Below are 21,339 nucleotides of genomic sequence, written 5' to 3'. Positions count from 1 at the left end.
ACACTGTGTGAAAAAAACCTTCACATACCTTCAATGTTGTGTTCTTTCGTTTGAAGGATTCTGCATTTGTGTTTACCTTGGCTAATCATGCTTTAAGTGTGTGTAAACCAACACGGACAACACATTATGTTCTTGGTACTCTGTGTGTTGTGATTTAATGATGTTAAGTTTGAGTCCACAAGCCCTTTATCAAACAGCATCTGTTTGTGCTCTGTCCTTCTAATTCCTGTTACTGGCTTGCACATGCACAGACCTCAGTGAATCCAACATGTGTTGACAAAACGCCTCTTTATTAGGAAATAGGAGAATTATGAATGAGGATGCAATAAAACATCATGTAGTAGAATTTGATCCTGCTGATATTGACTGCACTCTGTGTCAATGCATGAGGGAAAGAGGATATCGGATTTTGTAATCTGATTATATGATGTCTGTGACAGCTCCATCTTCAACGGCCTTACTAAGAAGAGCTGACCTCGTACTGTAAAAAAGAAAAGGATTTCAGGAATAGTACAGTCTTGTTTTTGATGTCTGGTATCAACCCGTCTAAGAATAACCCTTAAAATCCTCAAACACTGTATGCTTCTAAGAAATACACTCATGCAAAGGGAAGTAGTCATGATTGTTTTAGTTCTTGATCTTGTTTTCCTGCTACAGAAGAAACAGCTTCCACAGGGCTGTCACACTCATATCCTACACAGTGAAAAAAACGTAGAAGGCTTTGCTTTTTCTTCAGGTGAAAATCAGACATCACAACAACACTTTTTTTTTTTAAGTTACACATTTGAGCTGCTGAAAAAAAGTCCTTCAGCTTTGACAGTTGGTAGTGCTTCTATAGTAATAGCTTCTTTATCAGTCTACTTGCAGGTTGGATCTACATTTCACTTATGTTTAAGTATTCATGTTAAAGTCTCAACATAATCCTGCTTTAGAGTTTCAAATCACATTAAACTGAACATTTTCATTCACAGTTTAGTCTAAACTTTGGGGCTTTTTTGGTTGGCATTCCCAACAGATGCAGGCAATAAAAGCAGCACCTGTATAAGATCCTCTTCCTTCCTTGTAACTTTTGTGTTGGCATTTTCCCTTTCACTCACCCAGTCCTTTAACACCGGCAAAGCCCAGATCCTGTTGCTGTTGCTGCCTCGGCTCTTCAATTTAGTCAACAGCTATTTTACTCAGCTCCTTGTATGTTTCAACATCCCTCGCTACTTTCTGACATTTTACCTCCTCTCATTGTCTTTTCTTTGCTGGTGACTGGCATCCATTTATCACCAACCAAAAATGTTGTGCTCTTCAAAAACATTGAGTAATTGTAGTAGTACAGTAGAGTTGAGTAGTTGGGCGGCTCAGTCCATAGGGGCTTGGCAATTGGAGGGTTGTCGGTTTGAGTCCCAGCATAGACGTAGTCTGGCAAGGGGACTGGTGGTTGGAGAGGTGCTAGTTCACTTGCCTGGGCACTGCCGAGGTGCCCTTGAGCAAGGCACCTAACCCCTAACTGCTCGGGGTACGCTGGTTGATGGCAGCATCCTCACTCTGACATCCACTGCATGTTTGTGCATAAAATTGTATGTATATACACCAAACTGTGCGTGTAGCATGACCAAAAAAATATAACATGAGTGGAAAAATTGAATCCCCCCCCTGGGGATTAATAAAGTACGTTTCTTCTTCTTTCTTCTTCTTCTAATTTTAAATTGTTGTCAACACATGTTTTGATAACTAACATTTTTGCCACGTTGTCAACAGGACGGGTGATATAAAAATTACAAATGGGCCAAACTCCTTCCTTTGGATGAATTTGATTTGATACGTCGGTGATTAGCTTGTCTCTGGCTTTGTTGCTTTTGATTCAGAATTAATTACCCTAGTGATGGTGTTTTGACCAATCAGAAGTAACTATTTAACACAGCTGGGGGATTAGTAGGAAAGCCGGATAATCACTTGTGTTTATGTTGATGCCAATAATTCTTTATTTCTTAATCTTTGAATAAAACTGTCTTTTTCTAACCATCAGAATTAGAAATGGAATACTTTTTACTAAACGATTTTTCTTCTTCTTTGATTTAAATCTTTTTAAATCACTTAGATTACATTTCTATCCCTCCAAAATTCACTGTTTTGATGATCTGCATTAAACAACCAAAGAACTTCGTCTTCCCTGTAAAAGATTTCTCTTCAGATCATTTGTATGGTAACTATTTTCTATCAGAAGCACAGTCAGGTGTGATTGAGATATTATTCCATGAGTGTTATGTTTTAGGAGAAGGGAAAGTTGTGCATGGTGTCTGACTTTGGTATTGAAGACTAATATTTATACCCCATCCCCTAACTACGTCCATGATTGGTATTTCCCAACTGTGGCCACTTTCTTTACCTTTTACCAAGTTCTACCAGTTTCCTGAAGTTACTCAGGTCTGAACCACTGAGTCTCAGACCAGAATCATTTCAAATCATGAATTTGTATTGTCAATCTTGAAAGCAGTGAGGATTTTGTGATTTAGGTGTGAGGACTTGTTTGGCTTGTCAAAAGTGATACCTGCTCAGAAAAAGGCCCACGTCGTTATTTCCGTAGACAGTGCTTAGAGGAAAAGCTAAAGTCTTGTTTTTAGTCTTAGAGTCTGAGCCAACGTAACCATGGATCTTCCAGTCTGAGCGTTTCTTCACAGGGTCATGATTAGTGCATCACCACGGATAAACTAAAGTTCATCTGCTACTCTCATTGCAGCCCCGAGCACTGAATAAGAGTCCGCTTTGATCTGTTTGCTTTCTGTTTAGAACAGGACTCATTACTACAATTTGTTGCTATCGATCACAGCCGTTACAAGCATGAACCTGTCTGTAAGGCAGTAAGAGCTTGAGTTTGATGGGACTCATTGGTATGAAAGGTTGAGTTTAGTAGAGTTTTTTCACTCGCCAATCAAGTAAAGGTATAAAATAACAACAGACCTGAAATCTGACGGCATCTTCACATCATGAAAATAGTGCCACAACTCTCTGTAGGTTTCAAAGGAAGTGATCTAATGACAGAGTCTGGTCTGGAGAAGCAGTGGGGCGGAGGAAGTGGCACTTTATCGACTGGGCTGTGACACCGGGGGAGGTTGAGTGTGAAGGCAGGCAGGCAGGCCACCATCACCTTGGGGAGTTTTAAAAGCCCTGCACTGAAACAGCCTCCGACTCCTCTCCACTGGACTGTCTGTCATGTCCAGCTAAGAGTGTGGGACCACAGGAGCTCTTGTTGAGATCTTTCCTAGGTATTTGGGGACTTGTTCTCAGTTGTTTGCCAAGTGCTTTCCCCTCCTCTCTTCATGCAAGTTCACCTATGAACCAGAACTTCCAAGAACTCCAGACTAGCGAGGACGGTATCTCTCTCTACAGTTCCAGAAACAGCAACGTTGCAGGATAGTCCTTAGCATTCACCCATAAGACAACCTATTTGAATTTATCAATGGACATTTTCCAATTGTTTTTGCTATAAAAATGGAAGGGTTGGTGCTTCCTGGACTCCAACAAGGTGTATGTTTGAGGTGCTCTTTGAATAGGGATACATGCAGTCTTAGAAAAGCAACAAAGACACCAAAGCACTCTCTTCAATATCAAGGCCTTTTTTTCATGGCATGGTCATGTTGAACATTAAGGTCAACAAAGCAGGCCATGTTTTCTTACCTATGTGACGGTCATTGGATTTGTAACCTGCATAAGAAATGCAAACATCTGATCTCAGTAAACCTTAAAGCTGGGGTTGGTAATCAGATTTAGATACACTTTTTGTCATACTGGTTAAAATTATCTTTATGTCCTGATGGCAATCAATACATGATGTGCTCTTAAAAAAGAGTGAAAAAAACCTGCTATCTACAGCCGGAGTAAACCTGGGAAAGCACTAACCAATCACCGTTTTTTGGCTCCCCAAATTTTAAACCAATCAAATCCCGTCCAGCCGTTCTGCCCTCCTCCTGCGCGTACATTTCCCCGGCGTGCACTCCTCCGAGTCCCCGTCTCCTGCCTCTACTTCCCCTGACTCTATTTACTGCCCCTCTCGCTCGTCCTCGGGCCTGTCCCCTCTGACCTGATGAGGTGCTTTGCTCAGGACTGTAGTCCGGATCAGAGTCTAAAAAGCTCTCACCAATAAGCAGAATAATTAATGAGGTTCAGTAAGTCCTACAGAAAATATATATTTACTGTAGCGTCCGTCTGGACGCTGTAGTGATGACGAGCCGATTCGTGAACACGTTGAGCTTTAATAACCGGTCACTGTCGGCCGTGATCACGCCAACCAACAAAACAACAATCAATGTTTGAATGAATGAAAAACTTCTCCTCTCCTCTCTCCCACTCGCACACTCTACACCTCTCCTGATGCCTTCACTGACCGTCAACACTGTAGGAATTAAGAGCATCTACAATGAACAGGTTTAACAAACAGTAGAGCTGTTACAGTTTTATATGTGTTATAACTTTTCTCCTGATATCATGTCACCGGTACAACTGGATAATGCTAGCATGACAGTTGTGAGTACTAACAGCAGCCATGTTTGTTTCTGTTTTTAACTTTCACTATGATAATGTTTTGGTGAGGACCGGTTTTGAATCAGTCACGATCATATGGTCGAGAATCAGCGGCGCTCGTGCATGTGAGCGGGGGGGCGTCGTTTTGGAGGAGCTCCGAGGGAGGAGGGGAGGGGTTAGACGGAGTCATGAGGAAAAGCTACATTCAAATTCATGCTAGTTTTCCGAGACTACCAACCCTAGCTTTAAGATGCCTGCATATTTTGTGAAAGTGGATTCGATAACAAAGAACTCACTGAATCCCATTAAAATGAAACGTCTACAAAATCAGAGCCTTTCCCTTATTGTTCTTTTTTGAGTCAGTTGCCAGGTGTTCTTGAACACAGAAATTGTGTTTCTAAACTGTTTATCATTGAACAAAGACTGCCTCTCAAGTCCCTCAGTCTCTTTTCACATGGTGACATGAAAGGTAACTACCGCCTCAGTGGAGAGTTGGAAATCAATATCAGAACTGGATCTAATCCAAAGGAGGACATTTGTTGTGGTAATAAAAGTAAATCCACGTTGTACTGTAGCTTATGCTGCATAGTGTAGCGTTTATGCCAGAACAAAAGCTCCAGTTTGTTGTTACTGCATGGTGTAACTGCTTGTGTTTAATGCCCATTGACTGTTTATAGATATAGACACTGAGCCTCCCTACTCCTCTCATTGTGAGATATGAAGCCAAAAGACCACTGTGATAGGGACTGACTTATTGTGCTGGTGCAGCCAAGGCAAGACCAGAAACGCTCTATCTGGTGGAGCAGCAGGACCTACATCACACCCCCTCCACTAATCAAAACATGCATTACATGTACCAATAAAACATTAAAGATCTCTCTGGCTGGTACTGTCCACACCAGAACAGATTATTGTGATGGTTTGAAGCAGACACTCATGGCTGTGGAAAGTTCAATGAGTCATGTGTTAGTGTCTGTTGTGTTTTCTCTCACTCTTCCTTCTCTACGCTGAAAATCTGGTATGAGACGCTGCAGGAGTCGCAGAGCCGTCAGTTAATCATTTTTCTAAAATCATAAAACTAATTAAAACAGCACTCCTGAGAAAAAATGAAACATGGACTCAAATCAGCACAGTAACAACTAGATGTGATGACAGCAACAGTGTTTGAAAGAACCTCATTTGAGTTGTATTTGAATTTTATAGTTTCACTCATGTTCCATCTGTTGACATGAAGGAGGCGGGGTTTATGACATACTGCCGCCAGTCAGTAGGGGGAGCTCTCAGTGTTATGTTTTCACTGTCTGTGAACACTTCATTTCAATATGTTCTCTAAGTTAATGCCCTGTTGGACTGATTTCAGCATTTACACTGGTGGGTTCAATGTATACATGACTGACAGTAATGATGCCAAAACTACAGAGAGGAAACTGATATTGTAAGAAACTGTAACTATCCTTAAAACTCCATTACTGTAGCATCATAGCATTAGCCATTAGCATGGGATCAAACTTTTATTTATTTTTATTTTACCAGGTAAACAAATGTTGGAGAACCAGTTCTCATTTATAAACATGACTTGGCCAAGAGGCGCCAACAGGAACACATTCACACGTGAACTACAGTCACAAATAGACATCAGTGGCGGTTCTGGGGAGGGGCCAACAGGGGCCAGTGCCCCTGTAAAACTGAACCTGGACCCCCCTGCGGCCCCCCCTCCACACCAAAATAATATTATACAATAAAAAAAGCTTCGGTATCATGCTGATGTTACAGGTGGAACACATGCGTGTGGCACTTGGTTCCAGTCCCTTTGAGCGCTAAGGGACTCATGTTGAGTGTAAACAGCCAAACAGCTGCTGTCAGTCTGCATTTCGATCTAGTACACACACAGTAGTATATATGTCTAGTATATAGGGATGCACTGATGTTTTGCCAGTTTGTTCTCAGCCGGTCCTCGCCCTTCTCAGTCTCTTTTGTCAGGGTTGAATGTGTCCCTCTGACAACACCCTTGGCCCCAGCCTGGCCCCCCCAGTAAAATTGGTCTAGAACCGCCACTGATAGACATATAAACATTAAATAGAGCAAAAGAGAACAAGTAAGAAGCAATGTGCATGAGGTGTAAGAAAAGTATGTGTGTGTATATATAAGTATGCATGTAAGTAAAGTCCGAAGTGATCAGCAGGAGCAACAGTCAACTACAATCTGTTGAAGTTGAAGCTTGAAGCTTGCCTCACAGCTAGAAGGTTCCTGGTTCGAGTCCCCGGCCGGACATGTGCCTTTCTGTGTGGAGTTTGCATGTTCTCCCCGTGCATGCGTGGGTTCTATCCGGGTACTCTGGCTTCCTCTACACAGTTCAAAAACATGCTTACCAGGTTGATTGATCACTCTAAATTGCCCGTAGGTGTGAGTGTGTGCGTGAATGGTTGTCTGTCTCTCTGTGTTAGCCCTGTGATAGGTTGGCGACCTGTCCAGGGTGTACCCTGCCTTCCGCCCGAAGCCAGCTGGGATAGGCTCCAGCCCCCTGTGACCCCTAATGGGATAAGCGGTCAAGATAATGGATGGATGGTTGTGAGTGGAGTGAAAGTTGAAAGTTTGAGGGTGTTTTGTAAGATATTCCAGTCGTTAGCTGCTGCAAAAGGAAAGGAATTATGGCCAAAAATAGTAGAAGTACTGGGGATGATGAGCTTGATGTATTTACTGGACCTAGTGCAATATGAATCATGGGTGACGGGAAGAAGAGAGGACAGGTAGGGAGGAAGAAACATGAGGAAAACTCAATATTTTGCTGGATATTCTTTATCACTTTGGACTTATCTTGGGTGTAAACACACACACACATGCACCCAAATAATGCAAAGTTTACTGTTTGAGTTTCAATTTGATGCACCAGTTTGGTGTACCATAGCCTGTTGGCATCAACACACGACCAGATGGAACCGCCAGAACTGTTGATGAGATACATTTTCAAAGTGTCAAGGTGTTGCTTTGTGTTTTACCATGTGTGTTTAGCCAGTTTAATATGTCATGCTTACAATTTTGGCAGCTGATGGAAGCAGACGTCAAATCAGTGTGAAGAAAAAAAAAGTGAACACAAGCCTCATGATTTCTTTTCCATTTCACTTTATTTCTTCAGATGTTGGGAGAGCCGTTCACGCCCCGCCACACATCACAGAGAAAGTGGTGCAGCTGTTCAGGAGTAAAAGTGAGTTTACCTTCTTGGCCTCCATCCAGCAGAAGTCTTCCACGTCTGGAGTCATATTCTCCATCCACGAGTCAGAACACAGGTAATCCATCTGTAATCCTCTTCATTTTGGCCTGCAGCTCTTTCTTCAGCACAACTTTTACTTCCACAGGTTACTGAATGCTCTCGTTTTAAATTAAACCCAGAGAAGAATTCTCCTCTCACTCGTAGCTGTTTGCAGACGGATGTTGATGAGGTGTTGTAAAGTAAAGATCAGTGTGTGATTGCTCCACTGCCAGTAGTGTAAGTCAGGAGATGATGGGAGGGCAAGTTGCCGGGTGGAATAATGCAGCGTTTCCCCCTGTATGCTCGGGGCAGAAAGATAACCCCTTGTGTCAGGAAGAATAGTGCGAAGTACTAAAAAGTACCAAGCAGGCTGTAAATGTTATATCTTATCGTATAAGGCTGCATAAACAGACATACGGTCTCTCTAACGGTGGCTGTTGAACCAATAACAAGAGCATATGGCCTTGTAACCTAGCTGGGATAAACTACCTCAGGACAGAGATAGGTACACATCTCTTTTTCTCTCCAAGTTCTCCAATCTGAGCACTGCTAGACTCCTCTGGCTGTTTCACAGAGTATTATTGAGTTGTTGCAACGGACCGAACTTTGCTGCAGAATGTGTGATGGCTTCAGGACATCAGTGAGTGGCAGCAGAGAGCTCGCCCCTGGCCCCCCCTGAGAATCTATACGGCTGTGAATTGTTTTCAAAAGGGCAAGCAGCATTGATTTTCCTCCACTCCTCGCAAGGTAAAAGCTCTGGGTTCTGTAAAACACGCAGCCAAAGTGAGCATGCAAGGCAGTGCATATATGTGATTGCTTGGAGTTCAGACAAAAGCGGAATCATACACAATGGGAGAGTGAAGTAGAGGGCCTCTCAACTGATGGAAAGTGGTGTGTAGGGAGAGCTAGTCCTCTCAAGTGTTGTAAACAAGGCAATCAGTAACTGCACTGAAAAATAGCACAGCATGGAGGGATGGTTGTCAGCTTTTATACCTCAAAAATAAGATAACATTACGGCACTATAGAAGTCTGTTGAAGCTTCTTAGATGGAAACATAAAGTGGTCAGAAATAGGAGTGGGAAGTTAACGAACATCACTCTTAATGTAATGCACACATCATATAGGGTTCTTGTTTAAAACTACTTAGCACAAAAGAGACAGGATTATTGCAACCTTCAGCAGCTTACAACACAGAGAATCACAGCAATTAACAAGTGCATGAGCTGAAAGCCTGCCTTTGACAGTTACAGTATGTTTGCTGAAGTACATGCTTTTATCTCAGTGCAACTTTGAATGTAAGACGATTACTTATAGTCATTTATGTATCTATTTCCCTCATTTATATCTCTACTTTAACACAAGTTAACAGACTTAATGCTTCTTTAGACGTGCAGACATGTGACTCCAACCAGTTGTTTGAAGAAAATTGTGAATAACTTTTTTAATAATTGATACTTGATAGGCTCTTGTTTGCTTTATAGTTTTTTTGCACTGTCCACTTGCTATTTCCCCGTTGTGGGACGAGTAAAGGACTGACTATCTATCTATCTATCTATCTATCTATCTATCTATCTATCTGTCTATCTGTCTATCTGTCTATCTGTCTATCTATCTATCTAATCACATTTTTCCCCTTATTATGGTGCCAGATGGTACCATATTTAGACAATTCTTTTAATATTGATTTAAATGTTGCTTTAAGATTTTATTAATTTTAATTTTTAATTATTTAATTTTTATTGTTATTTACTAATTCAATTATTTATGTCATCTACTCAGTTTTATTGATATTTTTAGCCTTAACTTTATTTTCAACTCTAATCCTTTTTAATTCATTCATTTTAACTATTCATATTCTTAATATTAATTTGGTGTTTTTACTCATTTTAATTACACATGTTTTATTTTATAAATTTGATTGTTGTCGGTGTGCATTGGTCTATATTTTAAAATCCATCTTTGTTTTTCAATAAGTCTTGCCATCATTTTATTTCTGCTTCTTTCTTGTTTTCAATCGCTGTGAAGCACTTTGGGTTACATTTGATTTGTATGAAAGGTGTTATATAAATAAAGCTTGATTGATTGATTGATTGATTGATTGATTGATTGATTGATTGATTGATTGATTGATTGATTGATTGATTGATTGATTGATTGACAATTAGATGTTTAGGTCCAATGTCACTATGATGGCCAACAAGAGAAGATAGCCTCTAACATAGCCTCTAACAATTTCAAAATCACATGCAAAATCCACAGGGAACATGTACGCAGAAACACACAGCAAAATCCAGAAACAAGTCGGTCACTGAAGGTTACTCATAGTGAAGACTCATCACAGGTAGCTACACCCCAGAGCTCAACCCACATTATAATTTTAGATCAACTGTAGATATACAACATGAACATCATGCATCACCAGAATTCGAGACCATACACTCTCAAGGAATATGTTTGCAATAAATAAAGCCAGAAGTGTGGTTGTGTTTGTATCCGCTTCCAATGCATTCATTTTCCACTTTGGAAAGTATTTCTGATTTTGAACCTGATGCAGTTTGACTTTTCTATTCAACCAGTGAACTCCCCCCAGCAGGGTTTGAGCAGAAAGCAGGTTGAAAGCACTTCTGCATTGACTTTACTTTGCAAACTAAGAGGCTCTGTCCACTGTTTTAATGGCATTTCACAGCTTTCATATGTACATGCCTTTGCACCATTTTACGTCATGTATTCCACACTTGTATATGAATGTGTTGGCCTCTGCTGAGCTCTCAAGGTGACCCTGAGCATTGCCTTTTATTCCCCTTTCTCTCTCTCTAGTCTCTCTCTCTCTCTCTCCTACGTTACCTGCAGGCATAATTGCCACATAGCGGGCGGGCCAAAAAACAGTGAGGCTACATGGAGGCTGGTTACTGCACTGTCTCTCTCCGTAGGGCACAATTACATGAACCATGTGTCATAATATCAGGCCTCAAGAAAAGGAATGTATACTACCAGTCAAAAATTTGGACACACCTCCTCATTCAATGGTTTTTATCTATTTCAATTATTTTCAACTCTGTAGATTAATACTGAAGACATCAAAACTATGAAATAATCTGGTTTTGCCATAATCTGGATTACAACAGTAGTCAAATAGGGCTATCCATTGTGTACTAACCCTACCTCTGAACAACACAACTGATGGTCTCAAACACATTAAGAAGGCAAGTCATTCTACAAATGAACTCTTGACAAGGCTCATGTTCATTAGAAACCATTCCAGGAGACCACTTCATGAAGCAGACTGAGAGAATACCAAGAGTGTGCAAAGCTGTCATGAAGGAAAAAGGGGGGCTACTTTACAGAACCTAAAATATAAAACATATTCTGCTTTGTTTAACACTTTATTGTTTGTTAAATAATTCCATATATGTTCTTTCATAGTTTTGATGCCTTCAGTATTAATCTACAGTGTTTCAAATCATTCAAATAAATACAAACCCTTGAATGAGAAGGTGTTTCCAAACTTTTGACTGGTAGTTTACATTCACAAGTAGTTTAGCTGGCTAGTAATTCTGGTGCTGACTGGCGAGGCTGATGTTTGATCATTTAGTCAACTAAACATGCACATCCTTAGAAAATGGGAAATATTGGATATGGTACCTTGTAGCAATGAAACGTGGCTTTAACACCAAAGCTGACACAAATATGACTAATGACTGTTTTCTCCTCTGCAACTGCAGCAGTCAATGTTTTGGGATACTTTGTTGGAATCAGTAGAATCCTTGGGGGCGGCTGTGGCTCAGTGGGTAGAGTGGCTCAGTGGGTAGAGTTGGTCATCTATCAATCGGAAGGTCCAGCAGTCACATGTCCTTGAGCAAGACACTGAACCCGAATTGCTCCCTCTGTTGTTCAGAGGTGTGTGAATGTGAATGAATGAGATTAACTAACACTGATGGTCCCTTACTGTAGCAGCCTCTACCATCAGTAAATGAATGGGTGAATGTGATTGAGTAGTGTGTAAAAGCGCTTTGAGTGGTCAGAAAGACTAGAAAAGCACTATATAAGTACAAGTCCAAGTCCAAGTAAAGGCAGTGAGATGATTCAATCTCAAGGTCAAAGTCAGGTTTGTTGGCCCATCCATCAAATATAACTTCCTTCTTAAGATAGCTTCCAAAGCCAATAGTGTCTGCTCTTGGTGATCTGTGGATTATCCAGATGAATAGGAAGCTGCTTTTTGGTAAGATAATGTGAGACATTTCTGAAAATCTCAACACATGAATCTCTCTTTATGACCAAGCAGCACGGTGAGAGCATATGCAGTCCTTCTTTTAATGAAATACAGGCTGTATTTTGTCATTTGTTTATGAAATAAGTAGTGTTTCTCCAGTCAGTTATTAAATTTTCAATGCTTTTCATTTTCTTTCAAAGATTGTGTATTCTTTGCTTGTTTAAAGGAGATATTGGGATGTAAATCTAGCTCTGCCAAGTCGCCCAGCAGGCCTGAAGTTATTTCGAGACGAGTTGTTGTGTGAGTCAGGCTGCCACACTGAGAGTGTAATTAAATTTGGACACCGCCTTGCCTGGCTCGGTGCAGACCTGTGCTCCATTGTGACCGAGGATTTGTTCTGAACCCCTGAATCCTCTCTGAAGGCCCTATTACAGCCCTCTGCCGATGCCCATTCTTTCCTTTTATAACACAGGCCTCCCATTCAGCCTCCTAACAGACAGCTAGCTGTACCACTCAGCCAAATCCAATCATACATTCCTTCTCTCTCCCTTCTTCATCTTTTCTCTAAGCGCAATCCAACCATCCTCTCTTCCTTCCCACCTCCTCTGCCAGCGCTGCTTTCTCAATATGATAATATCCATCTCCCCTCCCCTTCTCACATCCCCCGTCCTTCTTATCCTCAAAGTGAAAGCGTCTTTTGAATGCAAGCATTTCTTGGTCCCTGCTGCAAAAGCAGGAGAAACTTTTTTTTCCCTCTCATGCCCGGCACTGGGGAGTGGGAGAAAAGGTTTATTAATGCTCCACTCGGCTGAATAGAACAAAGGAGACTATTTCTGCTTCGTCAGGAGTTTTCTGGGTCCCAGTAACGCTCTCACTGTCAGCAAGTGGCGGTGGTTCTGTGATGAACTAACTCAAAGCCCCGTCTCTCCGCTGCTCTTCCCAACTGAGCACTTGAACACCAAAGATGCCCAGTGAGCTCCTCCAGCTGCTCTGTTCATCTGCCTGCCCTCTGCCGCTCTCCGGGTCTGACTCTCACTTCATGCCTCAGTTCATAAACACTTGCAGGTGCTCCTCTTTTTAAGGAAACATGCTGAGCTGAAGTCGACACTTGGTGGGGGTTGAAAACACACACGGAGATGGAGGAGAGCGACTTGTTAGATTACACTTTGTGGTAAGAGTTCCAGAGATGGTGAGAGTGTGGGGGGAGTTAGATACAGAAAAAAAAAAATTCCCAGTGAAGGATTTATTCTGAGGGAAAGTTGTCTGATCATGAACAGGTTTGGGCTTTTATTGTTGCAAGGTTAAGGAAGTTGTCCTGCAGCACTTCCTCCTCCCTTACTCATCCTGCAGTCTGTTTTGAAATAATCTGTATGCTTTATATTTGCTTTTAATCAGTGCAATTTTACAAACCAAACTTAAATACCATTGATAGAAATCATGTTGTAGCATTAGAGCTGCTCTGGACCTGGAAATTTTATCTTGAAAAAAGAGTGTGCTTAGTTTCTCTTCCTTTGTTGTTGACAAAGTTGATTTCAGACGGCTCACCCCTTCTTGATTCTGATTGGTTGCTGATCAAGAACTGGCATTGATGAGTGTTGGCGGTGTTCAGAAAGTTGAACTGTTTTCAATTGAGAGTGCTGAGACAGAGATACTGAAATCAGCTGATGCTGTGAGTGACTTTGTGCCAAGGAAGCTGAGCATTAAAAACGCTGAACTGCATTTGGTTTGACTGGAAAATGTATCAGCTGCTGGTTGAATAAACACATTTGTGGACATAGCTGCTTATAGTTTAAGATGCTGATCTCATTGTCTTCTGTAAAAGAGATTTCAGGTGGGTTTAGCAGGAACTCTAGGGCAAATGTGACAACCCAACTCATGATAAATCAAATTTGTTGCCCAATATCTCAAGTTTTGTTCCAATCAACACCAAAAGTAAATGTCATTTAGACTTGTTCATTGCATGTAAATTACCAAAAACTCTTTGTTTTGTATATTTCAGAATGATGACAACCCCAATTACAAAGAAGTTGGGACGTTGTTGTTAAAAACATAATTTAATGGTTTTGAAAAAAACTTATATTCAATTGAAAACAGTGCAAAGACAGGGTGCTGGTGGCCTAGTGGTCCAAGCACCCCCCACATACAGAGGCTATAGCCCTCGTCGCAGAGGCTGCTAGTGCGATTCCCGGCCCTGACCATGTGCTGCATGTCTTCCCCCACTCTGTACTCCCCATGTTTCATGTCTCTCGTCAGCTGTCCTATCATAAAGGCAAAAATACCCCAAAAACGCAACTTAAAAAATAAAAACAGTGCAAAGACAACATATCAAATGTTGAACATATCAGCATATCAAAAGAGTTGGGACAGGAGCATGTTTAGCACAGTGTTGCATAACTCTGTGAATGTTTGGGAACTGAGGAGACAATTTCAGGAGTTTTGAATGTGAAGCTTCAACAATACATTAATCACTGCACTATTTCTTCATTCTTCACAAGCATGGTGCAACTCGACAGACTACATTGCCTTAATTTAAACATGTGAGCACCTCAAAGGCATGTAAACCATTGTAAAGATAGAAAATGCTCCCTACCTCAGGCTGCAAGACATATCATCCATCGAATTGATCCTCCACTTCTAGATCTTTCAGTGGATATCAGTTTGCTCTTTCTGCAAACAGGTCTCCATACTGTGTAGTACAATGATCTGTTTCAACCTGTGTGGCACCTGAAATGATTTCAGTGATTTTCCCTGGAATTCTTACTTACACTTACAGGCATGGTCAATTCACACAGGATTGAATTAAAGCACAGATGTCCTCAAATTATCAGAGGTCCCAGGTGATAATAATCCAGGCTTTATCTGGTGAAAATCTGTGATAAATATGTTTATAGTTTGCCCCTGCTTAGTATTTATTATCCCTTAAAAGATGGCAGCAAATAACATTGAAGAGCTAATTTGAGGAAACACTTGGCTCCTCTTAATTCCTGGTTTCGTTTATTTCTTTAAACAAATCCAGTTAATCAGATAAATTAACAAACAGCATTAATAAACTCGGTGTAACAGGGTTAAAAAACAGTTGGGGCAACATATTGCTGAAAGAAGTACTGTGATCGTTATTATTCAAAATTATAATTAGCAAATTAGTTTGTTAATCATCCCTTGGCAGACGATGTGTAAAAAAAAAAGACTGTGTGGTGCAGTTCTGTGTTGCCGTGGTGGAGTGATGCTCTTTCTATCTCCGTCTCTTTATGTTTGCTTTGCTTAAAGATGATCTGCAGTGTTTTCTTCCTCTTTTTTTTTCTGTTTGCTATCACATGGGATTGTGTGTGAATGTTAAAAACAGGAAACCCGCTGGCTTTGATTCTGAACTCCTGATCTTCTCTGTGGAGTCGAGGAAAGGGATGAGCTCAGCCCTCTCACCTCAGACAGCTGCCGGTTTCCACGCTGCGCTCCCTCGATGCTCTCTGGTATTATTGTCTCTAAAAAAAGGAAGCAGTACTGTAAAAGTACCGACTAACAATGACTCCTTCTGCTCCCCAGTTCTCTCCTAAGTTTCTTTTTTTTAACTAGCATGGGCTGACCTAGTGCTGGGCGATATTGAAAATAGCTTTTCTAGTCTTTCTGACCACTCAAAGCTCTTTTACACTACTCGTCAAATTCACCCATTCTAACCATTCACTCACTGGTGGTAGAGGCTGCTACAGTAAGGGACCATCAGTGTTAGCTAATCTCATTCGTCCACATTCACACACCTCTGAACAGAGTGAGCAATTTGGGGTTCAGTGTCTTGCTCAAGGACACTTCGGCATGTGACCGCTGGAGCTGGGATCGAACCGCCAACCCTCTGATGGATTGATAGATGACCGACTCTACCCACTGAGCCACAGCCGCCCCATATCAGGCGATATCGATAATTATCATGATAATTCATTTAAATTTAAATGCAGATTTTTGCTTCTGAGTGAAAGTTGAAGAAACCAGACAGTTTGTTAGTTTGAATCTGGATTTAGTTTTCTGCTGTACTTCTTGAATCCATCATTTCTGATGGTTCTAACAGGAAGCAGGTCTTTTGTGTAAGTTTTAGTTTGTAGACACTTATTTTTCTCAGATTAAGTTTATTTCCATAATTTGATTTAAATTTACAACAAAGATATATAAACTTGTTTACTTTATATCAGTTTATAGGGTATTTTTTGGGGTTGTGTACTCCCCTTTAAAATTACTAAGGGTTACAGGCAGAGTGATGTTGTTTCCCATAGTGCAGTGAATGCATCACGGTGTTTCGGTGTTCAGTTTTTTACTACAGTCGCTGTGGACATTAAACGGGTTAAAAATGCTTCCTTTTCCCACATCCTGAAAGTATATTTAAAGGTGACATATCATGCAAAATGGACTTTTTAATGGTTCTCTACCTGGAATATGTGTCCCTGGCATGTCTACAAACCCCCCGAGAATGAAAAGAATCCATTCTGCCCCTGTTTTGATTTCTCCACCTTTCTGTAAATGTGTGTGAAACGAGCCGTTTCAGACTTCCGTGTTTTTGTTACGTAACAACAATATCCGGTCTGTCACGGAGTCAGAGCTCGGAGCTTGTTCAGCCCATAGACTGTATAAAATAATACTGAATCCAACCTCAGTTTTTCATTACCTGCACAAATGTGTGGTAACAAGGAGCTTAGGAGGGAGGCATGCTAGTTGTAGGCTGTCTTAATAAACACAGAGGTCGGTTTTACTCCCCACGTCTGCAGATTTGAAGATCTAGAACTAGTGCTAGTTAGCATAGCTACATAGCTACATGTCGTAGCTGTAGCTGTGTACCAAGACACACGTCGACATACTGACAAATAAAACAACAAGAAACACAGAATCTGTGACCAATCCTTCAGAAAAAGGTCCTGCTGCCTTTCTGGCAGAGGTCGGTTTTACTCCCCACGTCTGCAGATTTGAAGATCTAGTGGATGATTTTTATTTGTCATGGATAAGTGCTAGCGCTACTTAGCATAGCCACATAGCTACATGTTCGTAGCTGTGTACCAAGACACACGTCGACATACTGATAAATAAAACAACAAGAAACACTAAATCTATGACCAATCCTTCAGAAAGGTCCTGCTGCAGGCGCCTCTCCGTCAGGATCAGATTCTGGATCAGATTCAGAGGGTTGAAGTAACGTGATCTCTGAGCAGCCGTGTATATTCAGCCAACATGTAAACATTAGATCAATGTGCTGCACAGCTGAGGCACATCCACTTCCTGAGGGGGCGTGGTCAGAGAGAAAACAGAGTGTTCTGAGGAGGACTGAAGAAGAGGGCTTTTCAGGCAGACCAAAATCTGATTTCAAAGTGTTTTTTTGAGCAATAAACTTTAAATACATGTTTTGGGGACCTCTTAGACCAATATATATTGATGAAAAAAGCGTGATATGTCACCTTTAATGAAGTGCATTAAGTTAAAAGTTAACACAGAGTCGACACAGTGTCAAGTCAAGTCAAGTTTTATTTATAAAGCACATTTAAAACAACCTCAGTTGACCAAAGTGCTGTAGATATTGAAATACAATATAATCATACACAAATATAACAATAAATAAAAACAATGAAAGAATAGTAAGAGCTCAATTTAGGAAATAAAAAGAGTAAAAAGTAAGAAGCCAAGGATTCTTGCTTAGCTGGGACTGAACGCCAAGGAGAAAAGATGGGTTTTTAGGAGTGTTTTGAGAAGGCTCTGTCCCCATGAGTAGAGAGTCTAGACTGAGGTACTGCCAGGAGCAGCTGGTTTGATGACCTAAGTGCTCTGGAAGTACTGTGAGGCTGTACAAGGTCTGATAGATAAGACTGTGCCAGACCATTTAAACACTTTTACACAATTAATAAGACCTTGAACTGGATCCTAAAGTCAACAGGCAACCAGTGCAAAGATGCAATGACAAGACTGATGTGATCACGCCGTTTCTTTCCAGTCAGCAGGCGGGCGGCTGCATTTTGGACGATCTGTAGATGGCGCAGTGCTGACTGGTCAAGACCAACAAACAAAGAGTTGCAATAAACTAAGCGTGATGTAATAAAGGTGTGAATCACTCTCTCTCAGACTAACAACTCTGCTTTGAGCTGGTAGGTTTTGAGTCTTCTTCAGCGTTGCTTGTCTCAGCTGTGTTTACATTCTGCTCCGAGCGTCTTTTAGCCCCGCCTTCCCTTCATCCTGCGACATGATTGGCTGTTCAATGCTGTCTTCTTCTTCTGTCTAATGTTGGGTGGCTACTAGTGTTTAAGGCTCATTAGCGCCCCCTCCATTTTAAGTGACTGGGGGGGGGTGTAATTACATGTTTATTTATATCAAGAAAAATTGTACCACAATAATTATCATTATTGAATTATCACCCAGCACTAGGCTGACCAAAAGCGTCAGAGAGTTTTTCACTCCTTACCTCAAAAAAGTCTCTGCTCTGCAAGTTATGATCTACTGAGACTTTCCCTTAATCACTTTTGCAAACAATCTTGGCGAAGCTGGATAGACTCGCCTGCCTGTTAGCAGAGCAGATAACAGCACCACACACCTGACGCACACTACCAGCCCTGCAGACCTAATTGTGAGAGGAGGTTTTTTCCACTGAAAGTTTGTTCATTATTTTTCGAGCCTTTTAGAGGCAAAGAACTCGACGAGACAGTGAAAGAAAAGTTGCTTTTGCTGACACTGAAGCAAAATTGTATTACTTTCTCATTCAGAAGACACAGAGCAAAGCTGGCACCACATTTTTCCAAGCTGAATATTGACTCTGCTTTTAGACGTGGTTTATTTCCAAAGATATCAGCCATACAGTATATGTGCTTGGAAGGTACAAGCTATAGCAGGAGGAAGACAAATTGACAACTGTATGAAAGCATTGGGTTTTATTTGAAAAATACTTATTCTTTAAACTTTCAAAAGAAAAGCCAAAACTGTGGCACAAAGGCGGACATGCACTTTGATGAAAACAGATAGATTCAGTCTCAACACGTCAACCTGAATCATTCAAAAGAACTTTCAAAGACATCATGACGCTACTTAAACTGGGTCACTGGGTCACGTATCAAAGGCTCTTACACGCTCAAGATATTTTGACATCAATATTTAGCCTTGTTGTCCCAGCCTCCATTTCTTTAAGGTTTTCTCCAAACACAGACTGCATCATCGGGTAGTGAAGTTTTACATCTGCAGAAAAAATCAATTAAAAAAAAATCAACTCTGAAAAACATGAACACCACAGGGAAAGAAATTACTCACACAGCAGGACAGAGACAACAAAAGGGTAATCTTAGAGTCTGCTCTTCCCAGAATCCTCGGCTGGGATTGTTGTCAGATTGAATGACAGGATCTCACTGATGCCCCTAAGACAGCCAGACCTGTCCAACTGTCTCCAGACCCCAGAGACCTTCAGCAGTCACCCAGCTGCCCCTCGTGTCCTCATAGAGGAAAAAAAAGAGGAAAGAGATTGCAGCAGAAAAAACAAAACATCTCCCAACACGAGGATCACTGATACCACTGAGTCTCAGCTTAATGGTACTTCAAAATCTGTGAAGTACATCACATGAAGATGGTACGGCATGTCAAGTTTTCTGTGTGCCTGTGTGCTTACAGAAAAGAGAATGCATGCAAAAAATAATCTTCCACTCTCTTAACATGCAGGTACTATGATACTTACTTCCCAATGGCAACATGTCCATAACACTGGTGCTCGGTCCGTTTATTAAGCTGTGCTGTCATTATTATACTGAATGCGTTGTCTGTCATTATGCACTCTCTCAGGCCGGCTGCAATGCTGTCCCTGTGGTCCGTTTGAAGGCAGCAAGCTTTGATGCTGAAGTCTTCATCAATAAAATGCACCATAAGAATGTGATAGGGTTGTGCTGCACGACTTAACATCAGATGTAGTAGGGGAATATTAGTGGTGTTGCTTTAAGCTCTATTAATTCCCCAGTGCCATTTTACATTACATTCATAATGAGTTGTGCTTTCAAAAATGTTCTTCAGTAATCCCTGTTGGTGGTATTTGTCTTACATGACACACTGGGGGTCAGCATTTGAGGCATGCAATGATCATACATGGCTTTGTGGTGCTTTTTTGAAATGCTAATAGAGGCTAGTGTTGCCCTGTGAGGTAGCAACGGTAGCAAGGCAGACTCTGTACGTAGACTGACACTGTGCAGCATCCTCTAGATTGAATCTATAGTAGTTCCTAAACTACAGATGTTTGGCTCCTGTATGACACTAAGGTGTCCGCAGTGCCAGGTTCTGTCATGCCAGAGGCTTTTGTACAACAGGTCAACAAGTAGCATGATAAGTTGTTGCTTCCTCTCTCAACCTACTGCTCTACTCTCAGCTATTATGGATGGTTGTGGTCTTAGTGTTGTCATCTGAAAGTTGCTAGCTTGTTTGACATTGCTCAGTCCGTTTATAGGTTAAAATTCATCCATTATGCACCATTCACAAAGTTTGTATTCAAAACGAAACTTCTCCAGACATTTCCACGTCTACAAAAATATCCAATATTCCTGCTGGAGGGAGTGTGGAGCAGTTTCTGCTGACTTTGTACATGTTTTCTGGTCTTGGGCATTCCTTCAGCCTTTCTGGAGAGGTGTGGAACACTTAATCTCAGAGGTTTTAGGAATATCATTTGAATCTTCTTTCATTTTTTTGTACCTCGGGAAAATACCTGAAGGCCTCAGAAAAGAGAGACACGTATCTTCTGAAGATTTTCATGGCTGCAAGTAAGAAAGCAATAACACGAGGCTGGCTTCAGAAGAACACTCCCACCATTAAACTACTTAAAGACATTATTGACTCTGTTTGCAGTATGGAAAAAATGACTTTTGCTCTACCCCTTCTAAAGGAGAAATGGGATTGCTACAACCACAAAGACTCTTAACTTTTTCTGTTTGCCTGAATGCCTTTGTTGTGTACTGTACCTGTCTATAATACTAAGGTCTCACTTTATTTTTTACTGATTGTAATGTGATGTCCTAGTCCTCACTTGTTCAATGTTATATTTTCATATAAAACAAAAATAAAAATGAAAGTTTAAAAAAAAAAAAAGCCATTACAAATACAGTTGCTAAAGACGTTTTAAGTTAACAATCATTTTGGGATTAAACATCCTAAGAGATGATGAATGCATGAGAATCTGTTCCCATTTTTGGAGGAAGCAGTCATGTTGATGTGTTTCATTTGCTCCTCTGGCGCCTGAGTTTGTTGATTCCACCTTCTCTGAGCTGTAAAAGTTTAAATCTGAGTGCTTCACCACCATGACGGACCTCATCATCAGGAACCATAGGTGGCCTGCCACTTACCATGCTCTGCTGCTAACAATATCACACTCAGCATACTCCAAACTGTGAGG

At 41.1% G+C, this 21,339-nt stretch overlaps 1 protein-coding gene across 1 annotated transcript in view; it reads left to right on the top strand.

The window, feature by feature from the left end:
- The window catches only part of LOC117810657 (protein kinase C-binding protein NELL1-like), a 459,515-nt gene that overhangs the window by 54,908 nt on the left and 383,268 nt on the right, over positions 1-21,339 (top strand). Inside the window, exon 3 of the mRNA XM_034680585.1 lies at positions 7,643-7,793. Within this exon, the coding sequence (XP_034536476.1) occupies positions 7,643-7,793 (151 nt within the window). The remainder of the gene's footprint in view (positions 1-7,642; positions 7,794-21,339) is intronic.

The sequence above is a fragment of the Notolabrus celidotus genome, chromosome 3 (assembly GCF_009762535.1).
Source record: "Notolabrus celidotus isolate fNotCel1 chromosome 3, fNotCel1.pri, whole genome shotgun sequence".
Taxonomy (NCBI): domain Eukaryota; kingdom Metazoa; phylum Chordata; class Actinopteri; order Labriformes; family Labridae; genus Notolabrus; species Notolabrus celidotus.
The sequence above is the reverse complement of the archived record's forward strand: the minus strand, read 5'-3'. Positions and strand labels throughout refer to the sequence as shown.